Source organism: Otolemur garnettii, unplaced genomic scaffold, assembly GCF_000181295.1.
Source record: "Otolemur garnettii isolate 467f Iridium unplaced genomic scaffold, OtoGar3 scaffold00229, whole genome shotgun sequence".
NCBI lineage: Eukaryota > Metazoa > Chordata > Mammalia > Primates > Galagidae > Otolemur > Otolemur garnettii.
In genome coordinates, this window is record NW_003852624.1 from 121,253 (window position 1) to 132,555 (window position 11,303).

Below are 11,303 nucleotides of genomic sequence, written 5' to 3' on the forward strand. Positions count from 1 at the left end.
TGTGGCAAAAATCAAGTATAGTCAAAATGCCCTTAGAAAATCTCTTAAAATTTCCCATGAAATACAAATATAGACATACTGTTTTCAAGAAGTCTGAACTGGCCGGTTCTTCCTTCTGCATTGCTGTTCTTTTGTTGAACAGATAGATGATGAGGGCATTAGCTATATTCTCTTTAGTGACTAAGGGAAAAATAGTAGAATCCAAAAACAACTTTTTATTCTAGGCTATGAAGCTGACTTTTTTCTTTCTTTCATGAATAAAATCTTCTGATTTTTTTCTTCTTAAAAAATGGGTAAATGAGGAAAAGCTTTTTTTCCAAATAAAATCCTTGGGTACCAAAGATGTTTGGCTTATCAGTTTTTCTTAGAAAGGCCTATTGTCTTTTACATAGCGTGAAACATACCTTTAAACATAACTTTAATTTTCTTGTGTGTTTATCTGTCATTTCTTTCCAGTCTGATTCTACTCTGTTATGTTGCCTGACAAGTACCTTTCTTAAATTCCAGTAGGAATTTGTTCCCATAGTGACCTATACTTCTCTTGTGCTTGGTGTTTTTCCTGTTCTCAGAAATAGTACTACAATCAAATTCAAATTCAGTTATGTTACTTTTACTTATATTGAAAGATAGCTTAGTATAATGGCAAGTATGGTATAAGACCTGGTTTAGATTCAGGCTCTTCTCATGTTAATTAGTAACTGAGAAAGATGTTTCACATCCCTTAGTCTTAATTTTCTTAATTATTAGAAGTAAAGATAGGGTGTCACAAAACACATCTTTATGATGCACTGGCTGTTTTGGACATAAAGATTGTTAAACAGTGGGAAGAATTTTTCATTTGTGAATGCCAGAGCTCAGTGGAAATTCTTGCTCTATTGAATGGTGAACAGAAATATAGAGAAACTCATTGAAGGTAATGGTTTATTTTTAGGGAGAGTGTAAACTATATATTCACGTTGAAAAGCATTGAAAGATCTTTCTGGCCATATTACTGAAGAAATAATAGCCAGGCACATGGCCCGATATGGTATAAAATTCTAGGTGCCTAGTTTTTCTTGAATAATAATCAGTGTGGACTCTGTGTGTCTGTTTTAAAATGAAGAACAAGTGAGAAACCAAAGTTAGAGTCAATTATACACATGTTAATTGATTACACTCTGCTAAAGTCACATTTATCAATAATTTGATCGGTGAGTATGATCCAGGAAACCTATAGATTTATCTTTTATTTCTGGTACTCACAAACCTCAGTAAGCATCCAGCAGTAGAAGTCTACAAGAGAGGGTTTCATCCTCGTCTGCTGCTATTGATACATGATGGTTGTGACCTCCTTTAAGGGGCTAATAAGGAAGGAATCATTTTATATATATATATGGTTACATTTAAAAAGACTTCTAGGATTTGCATCACTTCTTTGTAGTTTCCATGGAAGCGGAACTACCGCCATCAGCAGGAGTCCATTTCAACTGCTGGCTTCTTGTTTCTCTGTTACTATGGAGACTGCCTAGAAAGCAACAGAAAAACCAAAAGTTTAAAAAACAGTGATATGATTACAAAATATGGTTTTAACTCTGGGTTTAGGTAGGTGTCCCATAACCTTGGCATTTTTGAATTCCAAATTATTTTGTGAGATAAGTTGATTTCTTTTGAACAAAATATATTTTGAAGCTTTGTTGAAGCTTAAATACCTTGAATCAGAAAGTAAATTTCTGCAGTTTCTATTAGAGTTGAGACTAAGGTGAATCAAAATTATTAAATGGGGATTTAAATTAGGGCTTGAAAGGCATAACCTGACGTAAGAAGAGCTAATGATAATGGAAGAGGAGACTCCAGAATGGTAAACAAGTAGTGCATACAAACAGTGAATAGCTGTTATTTATCTTCAAAGCATGCTGCAGTTATTAGGCTATATTTACAGATTATACCTATGTTTCACCTGAGAATAAAGCCCTTTAAAACCTTGAGTTTACAAAGTGAAGTCAGTTTTAAGGACAGAGGTGGAAGCACACCAACACGTTCCTTGGGGTTTGAGGAGTTGGAGAGTTAATGTCTATTGTTCTACAACTAAAAAGCAATACAGTTATGTTTGTGAAGGAGAGAAGAGATGGTCTAGTAATGTAAAAGCTGTGAAAGGAGAATTATTTAGCAGTTATAATCTCATCCTTGTCGCAGTTTTTCTTTGAGGTTTGTATTTAGTTAGGATTCTTTGGTTTGCTTGTGCCAAAATCCGAATTTAAGGACAGGAATGTAGCTTCAGCTAAGTCAGGGACCCCAGTAATACCTTGGTTCACCTGAAATTGGAGTCCAGGGCATCCCTCTGCCCCTTCCCTCCCTCCCTCCACTCCAATCCTTCCTCTCTCTTCTCCAACTCCTCCCTCCCTTGCTGTCAAGCCACCCTCCCTCCTCTCCTTGCTCCCTGCCCCCCACCCTAGCACATCTGCTTCTCTCCTGTCAAGTTCCTTGTTTAGGATTGACTTTTTTTGTTGTTGTTGCATTGACAGAAACTGACTGCTGACAGTTCCCACTGCTCTTATTTCAGCCTCAATAACAGAGCAAAGTCCAGTGTGTGTTGTGCTTTCTTCTCCAACTGTGGCCAGGAGGGTAGGATTCTATGATTGGCCCTGCTGGTGACCAGGAGGCCCACCCTTGGCTAACTAGACCTTGGCTATTAGAGGGACTGAAATCTAAAACAAGATAGCAGCTTTCGTTCCAACCGCTTGGTTAGTGATGAGGGGCTGGAGTAGAAGAGTATGAAGGGGAGGAGAAAGAGACATTTTCCAGAAGAAGCAGGAGAAGATGTTCCGGCAGAAATAAAAAATGCTTTCCATTAGCAATCTTTTCAGCAAGCCAGAAAACATTATTTTGGCCAGGTGCAGTGGCTCATGCCTGTAATGCTAGCCCTGCAGGAGGGCAAGGCAAGTAGATTGCTTGAGCTCAGAAGTTCAAGACCAGCCTCAGCAAGAGCACTATCCCACCTCTACTAAAAATAGAAGAAACCAGCCAGGCCCTGTGGCACGCCTGTGGTCTCAGCTACTTGGGCACTGAGGTAAGAGGATCGCTTGAGCCCAAGAGTTTGAGGTCGCTGTGAGCTGTGATGGTGCTGTACTCTACGTAGGGTGTCGGAGTGAGATTTCAGCAAAAAAAAAAAAAAAAAGAAAGAAAAGAAAAGAAAAAAGTATTATTTTCTGGAATTTGGTTTTGAGAGAAAAACCAAGGTTGAAAAACTTGACCACGTGGTGTTCTTCCCATCTGACTCCCTGCCGTAGTACCTTTTGTGTATGTTGTCTTATTTAATCTTCACAATTGTTACAGCTGTGTATTTCCATTGTATGGAGAGAGCTAAGCTGACTTAGCATAGGTCACAGCAACCTCCAACTCGAGCTCAAGTGATTCTCTTGCCTCAGCCTCCCAAATAGCTAGGACTTACAGGCATTGCCACAATACCCAGCCAGAGCCAGAATTCAGATGACTAAACAGGGTTTCTGGAAAATAATCCAGGGCACTTTCCACTATATGATAATTGCTTTTATGTCTGTGGCCATACAGTCCTGAATACGCTGATCTCAGAAGCTAAGCAGGGTTGGGCCTGGTTAGCACTTGGATGGGAGATACTTGCTTTTTGGTTATCCCCGTTCAGAAGATGCATAGAGTTAATTATAAAAACAGAATCATCTATTAAGTGCTTTGGTAGAAATGAGTCATGAATGGCGTAGACCAGTGGTTCTCAACCTTCCTGATGCCTCCTAATGCCGTGACCCTTTAATACAGTTCCTCATGTTGTGGTGACCCCCAACCATAAAATTATTTTCGTCCCTATTTCATAACTGTAACTTTGCTACTGTTATGAATTGTAACATAAATATCTGATATGCAGGATGTAGTTTCATTGTTACAAAGGGGTCAGGATCCACAGGTTGAGAACCGCTGGGGTAAACTATTATAGGAATAGTGTTTATGAAAGGAACCTTAGTGATTATATAGTTCCCTGGTTTTCAAACTTTTTAATTTGTAGCCATGAAATCATTTTTTCATATGAAATGCTTTATCTAGTCAAGTATTTGAATTGGTTAACAATCATCCCATTATGGATAGGAGAGATTGCAGTACTCCATATGCTTAGTCACCTCCTTTTTGAAGCCTTTTTTTCTCTTTTTTTCTTGAGACAGTCTCACTATGTTGCCCTTGGTAGAGTGCTGTAGTGTCATAGCTCACAGCAACCTCTAAGTCTTGGGCTTAAGTGATTCTCTTTCCTCTCAGCCTCCCAAGTAGCTGGAAGTACAGGTGCCCGCTAAACGCCTGACTTTTTTGTTGCAGTTGTCCTTGTTGTTTAGTAGGCATGGGCCGGGTTCGAACCTGCCTGCCTTGGTGTATATGCTCGGTGCCCTAACTACTGAGCTACAGGCACTGAGCCTTCTTTTTGAAGTCTTGAGGAGTTCTGTAGAAGCCTCTTTGAATATGCTTTCTTTAGGGAAACTAAGACCCAAACATGGTAGATGATTTTCATATAACCTCCTATTATAGGGAGATCTAATCATGTCTTATTTTCACTTGTTAGGTGGGTGACAGTATGTTGCTAGTGAAAAAACCATGAAACTTACAAAAATCAGAGTGAATCCAGGGTCATCCTAATAACTAGTTTTATTCTCCAGTTTGGTGGTAGCTTTGCACAGTGCATAGCGTATCAATGCTAAGTTGCAGCTCTTATTTACCATTTGTTGGGTTTGGCCCTATGTGTTCATTTGGACAGCTGGATACTATCTGGACCAGGTGAGTCTTTATCTTCAGAGTTTTTTTTACTACATTTCTTATATATTTTACTCATCCTAAAATGAGTCATTTTAAATACATTAAGTTTTCAATATGTATTTAAATAGGAGAGTGTTAGAATTTAGGTAAATGAAATTCTTGGGGCTTAATATTTAGACCACGTCAATATTAATAATTTTTATCTTTTCAATTTTGAATATCTCTTCAGTTAGAAATATGAGCAAGCAGTGAATTATGTGAAAGGAAGTTAATCTTTAGATGGGATGAAAGAAAGTTTATTTTTCGCATGTCCAGAATTTTGTTTTCTTCTTTCAGGAGAGTCAAGCCCCACCCGTCGGGAAGCTGTGAAGAGAAGAACGGCAGAGTATCTCATGAGGGCAGAGAGTATCTCTAGTCTTTATGGAAAACCTCAACTTGATGATCTGTCTAAGGTAAGTCTCATATTTTGTTTTGCATTTTCTGCCATTTTTTGCTGTCTAGTCTTAGCTTTAATTCTAATTAGAGTGCTTGAGAATTTTAATGTTTGGAATTTTCTCAGTAATTTTCTTCACATTATTAGTGGAAAGAAAAGCTTTATAGTAAACCACAAAAAGTGGAGTAAAATGGGACTTACTTTCTTCTTTTCTTGGCCCTGTGTTAGTTTCTTAATACACCTTTAATCTCCCCATCTATGGTTTGACATCCATTTATGCTGTTATGATGTCTCTCTGTATTTGAATTTCTTTAAGTTGAATTATTAAAATTATTTTTGTACAATTCTTATGTAGTTTTATTGAGTCATGACTATCTGGATTTGGCAATTTCAGGAAGGAAACTTCTGTTGTATATATTTTTTTTCTTTGTTAAAGTTTTTGGCCGGACACAGTGGCTCAGGCCTGTAATCCCAGTATTCTGGGAGGCTGAGGCCGGTGGATTGTCTGACCTCACCAGTTTGAGACCAGCTTGAGCTAGAGTGAGATCCCATCTCTAAAATTAGCTGTGCATTGTGGCAGCACCTGTAATCCCAGCTATTCAGGAGGCTGAGGCAAGAGAATTGTGTGAGCCAAAGAGTTTGAGGTTACTGTGAGCTATGACACCATGACACTCTACTGAGGGTGACAGAGTGAGACTGTGTCTCAAAAAAAACCCCACAAGTTTTTCTGATGGCAGCTGAAGAGCTGTATCATCTGGAGATGGGAAAAAGTAGTTTATTTTCTTAATTGAACTCAGAGTCAGGCAGACTTGTTTATATCAAATTCTGATAACCAAAGCCATAGAAGGTTGGACAAAATACCAAATCCAACTTCTTAGTGTCATTTTTTATATTGAATAATGAGGATAATAGTAATTCCTTGCTGGGATATAGATATTAGGATTAAATGAAGTTTAAAAAAAAGATCACTCATGTATGGACACACACATAGACCCCAGGCGGCTGTGTAGCACAAAGATGAGTCCAGGAATCAAAAACTGTCTTAGTAAGTTTTAGCCCTCACCTGCCCCTCATATGCTGTTTGGTATACTTTCCCCCATATTTTTTAATGTGCTATATCCTTTTTTGATAATTAAAATAAGTCTCAATTTTTGAGTTTAAAAATAGCCCAGGCTCGGCGCCTGTGGGTCCATCGGCTAAGGCGCCCGCCACATACACCTAAGGTGGCAGGTTCGAATCCAGCCCTGGACCCACCAAACAACAATGACGGCTGCAACCAAAAAATAGCCGGGCATGGTGGCGGGCACCTGTGGTCCCAGCTACTTGGGAGGCAGAGGCAGGAGACTCGCTTGAGCCCAGGAGTTGGAGGTTGCTGTGAGCTGTGATGCTACTGACACTCTACCCGGGGGATAGCTTGGAGCTCTGTCTAAAAAAAAAAGGAAAAATAGCCCAGTATTTAACCTTGACTTATTTGACCATTATAACTTTTTGTTGCTGATTTTCTGAACTATTTTTATTTTGTGTATAATCTTTTAAAAGAATGCAGTTATCAAAACTATACTGAGTATAAGACACTATATTCTCATGATTTTTTATGTTAAGTGGCCATTTCTTTTTTTGTCTTTTTAAAATTTTTTTGAGACAAAGTTTTATTACGTTGCCCTGGGTAGAGTGCTGTGATGTCACAGCTTATAGCAACCTCCAGCTCTTGGGCTTAAGCGATTCTCTTGCCTCAGCCACCCCAGTAGCTGGGACTATAGGCGCCTGCCACAACACCCAGCTACTTTTTGGTTGTAGTTGTATTGCTGTTTGACAGGCCTGGGCTGGATTCAAACCTGCCAATTCCAGTATATGTGGCTGGTGCCCAAGCTGCTGAGCTATAGGTGCCGAGCCAAGTGGCCGTTTCTTATAGAACAAAAAATTTTATTTCACCTTGGAAATAATATACTTCCATTACTTGTTCTAACATGATTACATTTAAATAACATTATTCTGCTGACTCATTTTCAGTTTATGAGTTTCTGTGACTCTTCTCTAGTCTGTATTCTGTTTGCTAATCTTTCCCTATTCTCTGTCACTGTTGTTTTAATTACATTAACTTTTTACTATCAAATTTCATCTTTTTTTTTTTTTTTTTGAGACAGAGTCTCAAGCTGTCCCCCTGGGTAGAGTGCTGTGCTGTCAGCTCACAGCAACCTCCAACTCTTGGGCTCAAGGGATCTTCTTACCTCAGTTTTTCCATTTTTAGTAGAGATGGGGTCTTGTTTTTGCTCAGGCTGATCTCAAACTCCTGAGTTCAAACTCTCAGAGTGCTAGGAGTACAGGTGTGAGCCACCAAGCTGGCCAAATTTTATCTTTTTAAATGAATCTTTTCTTTCTTTTTTTCTGAGACAAGGTCTTACTCTGTCATCCTGGGTAGAGTGCTGTGGTGTCATCGTAGCTTACAGCAACCTCAAACTCTTGACTCAAGCAGTCCTCCTGCCTTAGCCTCCCAGTTAGCTGGGACTATAGGCACAGGCCACAATGCCCAGCTAGGTTTTTTTTTTTTTTTTTTTTGGTAGAGATGAGGTCTCACTTTTGCTCAAGCTAGTCTCAAACTCCTGAGCTCAAGTAATTCACCTGCCTCGGCCTCCCATAGTGCTAGGATTATAGGCATGAGCCACTGCATCTGGCCCTTGATTGAATATCTAAGCATTGCTTTGATTTCAATTCCTGGAATTTCAGTTTGATTCCATGTGTGTACATTCTCAGTTTCATTTTGAGAGGCATTGCTGAAACCATTAAGTAACATGGGCCCCTGTAAACTTGATTTACTAAATCCTTCTTGTATATACATATTCTGAACGTTTTAAGGATTCAGAACTAACAGTATTCTATTCATTCTATTAATGTTAACTTCTAATTTTCTGCTATACCTACTCATTTATCCCCCTCCACTTATGCATCCCTGTTTCAGTTTCTGCAGGCACATCTGTGAAGCCATAGTTTCTTTGACAAATACATATATAAAGCTTCCTGTATAGTTTTTTACTTGAAGAATAGAAGCCTGAAGAATGTCAGTCAGAGTTTCCCTTTAAACATAGTTTCTAATAAAAATAAAACAGAAGAGATCTAATATACATCAATAAGCATCTGTTAAGACTCTAGATATACTTTGGAGCTATACAAAAGGTGATGACATAGTTTCTGCTCTTGTAAACCCAGTGGCATAAATGAGGGCCCTAATATGTACATAGTTGAGGAAATAAAAGTTAAAAAGACTGGTAAGAGGTATGTAAAATAATGGGAAATTCTATCGGAAAGGGTAAAAGGCAACCGCTGAGTCTGATTTGGTATGTGGAATATTTTTCAGTTCTTAGGCCAGAAGGCTAGAGGAGAGTAGTAATAATAGTAAGCATTTGCTTTTTTATTTTTACTTTTACATATTATTCTGTTAAGCCAGATTTTTATTAGTCACAGGCATACTTGATTATTTTTAACTATAATTTAAGTTAAATGTCTTTCAGAGGCTTGTGATTAGCTTGTTGAATTCATTATATCTCTTGTTCAGCCATCTTTGGGCCCGAATTTCAACCAACACAGTGAGAAAATTGGTATAAATGATTTCTAAAGGTTCCTTTTAGCTCATGTTCTGTGGAAAGCAAAATTAATCTCTGATCAGTCAGTGTGCAGATATTTATTTCCCATCTGGTTTCTTAAGAAAATTAAGAAATCTGGCCAGGTACAGGGTGGCTCATATCTGTAGTCCTAGCACTTTGGGAGGTTAGGGCTGGAAGATCATTTGAGGTCAGGAGTTTAAGACTAAACTGAGCAATGTAGCCAGACTCCACTTCTACAAAAGTAGAAGAGTTAGCCAGATGTGGTAGCATGTGCCTGTAGTCCCAGCTACTTTAGGAGACTGAGGCAAGATGATTGCTTGAGCCTGGGAGTTCACAGTTGCAGTAAGCTGTGATGACACTACTGCACCATAGCCCAGGCAACAGAGTGAGACTTTGTCTCTGCACCCCCCCCCCCAAAAGGGAAAGAAAGGAGTTCTTTTTGGCTTTAAAAATTTTTGTTGATTATTGCATCTTTGGTGCAGTCTAAATCATGAGTCCCTTTTCACATGAGTGTTCTAGGATGGTTTAAGCTTTTGCTTTATTAAACTTTATAGACTCTTACATAGTAAATATAACAGTTCTAAATTTTCCATTCATATTAATATCCTTTCAAAAAAAAGCAGAAAGGAAAAAAAGTACTTTCCTACTCTTTTCTTCATTACTAAATGACTCCAAGAAAACTTAGGAACAGGTTTCAGATAAAAGGAAATGAGATTTGTTTGAAGTAAAGGTGAAGTCTTAACTGGAGGAGACAGATTTCTTCTTATTTTCCTTTTTAAAACTGTAGATTACTTTGAATGATTTAAGAATTAATATTAAAAGAGAATTTCCCTGGAAAAGGCTTAGATACATTTCTCCTTTTTTTAGCTATAGGAATTTTAAATTCAAGATCAATTAAATCAGAAAAAGATAATAAATTATCTAAATTTAGAACATAAAAGATTGTGTAGTTTCTAAAATGTGAATACATTTTTTTATCTTGCAATTACATGGTGTGAATGAAAATTAATATGTAGGCTTTGCACCCATACACAGCGGTTATAGCGCCAGTCACGTACACTGAGGCTGGCCGGTTTGAACCCAGCCTGGGCCTGCCAAACAGCAATGACAGCTACAACCAAAAAATAGCCAGGCGTTGTGGCGGGTGTCTATAGTCCCAGCTACTTGGGAGGCTAAGGCAAGAGAATCACCTAAGCCCAAGAGTTGGAGGTTGCTGTGAGCTGCGATGCTGCAGCACTCTACCAAGGGCCACATAACGAGACTCTGTCTCAAAAAGAAAAAAAAAAGAAAAGAAAATTAATATGTAGAATGTATGACAGAAAAAAGAAATCTGTCTGTATGTAGAATGTATTTTTGGGGTATTTTGTAGTATTTGTATGTATTTTTGAGTACAACTGCTCTAATAATATTGAAAGTACTTCTTCTGTTGTGTATTTTATTTGCTGATATTGATATTTTTCTGTTCTTTTTTAGAAAACTTTCTAATTTTTATTTATTTTTTTAGAAAACATTTAAAAGTTACTATTGTTTCATCCTCCTTGAGACATGAGCTAAGTAGAGATTGCAATTGGAGCATTCTAAATCAGTAACAGGTCTGCAGTTAAGTATCAGACTTGAAATGTGACCTAAGTGAGACTTGGGAGACCAAGTAATTAGGGTTAGTTGATTTTCTTTTCTTTTTTTTTTTTTTTCCAGTTTGTCTGGTTTTTTACTGAAAAAAAAAATGAAAAAACAGAAATGTAATTTTCATTGAGTAAAAATCACTTGATCCCATGAAGTTTTATTGCAGAAAGTGAAGTCCATGAATTTAGAATGATGACATCAATTTAAACATCAGTTTTCACACAGTTTCAGTAACTGCAGCAATTTCCTTGAATTGTCTGCAAAAATTTTGAAACTGTGGGATTGTCATTTCAAAGGACTTGTTCTTTACTTGGCCCGAAAGGTCTGCCACTTTTAGCATCACTGCAACGTAAGAATACTTAAGAGATCTACAAGTGTCCGAGCTCACAGCCATACCCAGTTTCCACTGAAGATCTATAAGCTGGTTGGTCACCTGAGATTTAGCATCCAGCAGTGGCTCGCCAGACCCCTCCATGGCAAAGGTCCAGAGCTGGGGCTGCGGACTCCAGTTGATTTTCTATGAAAGTCTTTGTAAAGCCAAAAATCTGTGAATGAAGCCAAGCTTAGGCCCTCTGGTGTACTTGGGTAACAGAGTTCAGAGTGTGGTTTCCATGTGTTCTTTGGGGTGCTTGCTTTTGGTCCTTGATTACTTATTTTCCTCCAATAATGGTGACTGCTTCTGAGGTTATTTGAGGAATTATAGGTACTCCAAATGTGGTTGGTGAACCAGCCACATCAGCATCATTTCACAGCTTGTTGGAAAAGTAGAATCTCGGCTCGGCGCCTATAGCTCAACCGGCTAAGGCACCAGCCACGTACACCTAAGGTGGCGGGTTCGAATCCCCAGCCCGCACCCACCAAACAACAATGACGGCTGCAACCAAAAAATAGCCAGGCGTTGT

The 11,303-nt window shown here is 38.4% G+C and overlaps 2 protein-coding genes across 4 annotated transcripts in view; one reads left to right on the forward strand and one right to left on the reverse strand.

Annotated features, from left to right (window-relative positions):
• Window positions 1-11,303, forward strand: part of RPS6KC1 (ribosomal protein S6 kinase C1) — a 196,358-nt gene that overhangs the window by 102,703 nt on the left and 82,352 nt on the right. For all 3 annotated transcript variants that reach the window (XM_003802043.2, XM_023508196.1, XM_023508197.1), the window contains one exon: window positions 5,083-5,198. In XM_003802043.2, the coding sequence (XP_003802091.1) occupies window positions 5,083-5,198 (116 nt within the window). The remainder of the gene's footprint in view (window positions 1-5,082; window positions 5,199-11,303) is intronic.
• On the reverse strand, window positions 10,486-10,889 carry COMMD6 (COMM domain containing 6). The gene has a single exon (XM_003802045.3). The coding sequence runs from the start codon at window positions 10,874-10,876 to the stop codon at window positions 10,619-10,621; it is 258 nt and encodes an 85-aa protein (XP_003802093.1). The 5' UTR covers window positions 10,877-10,889; the 3' UTR covers window positions 10,486-10,618.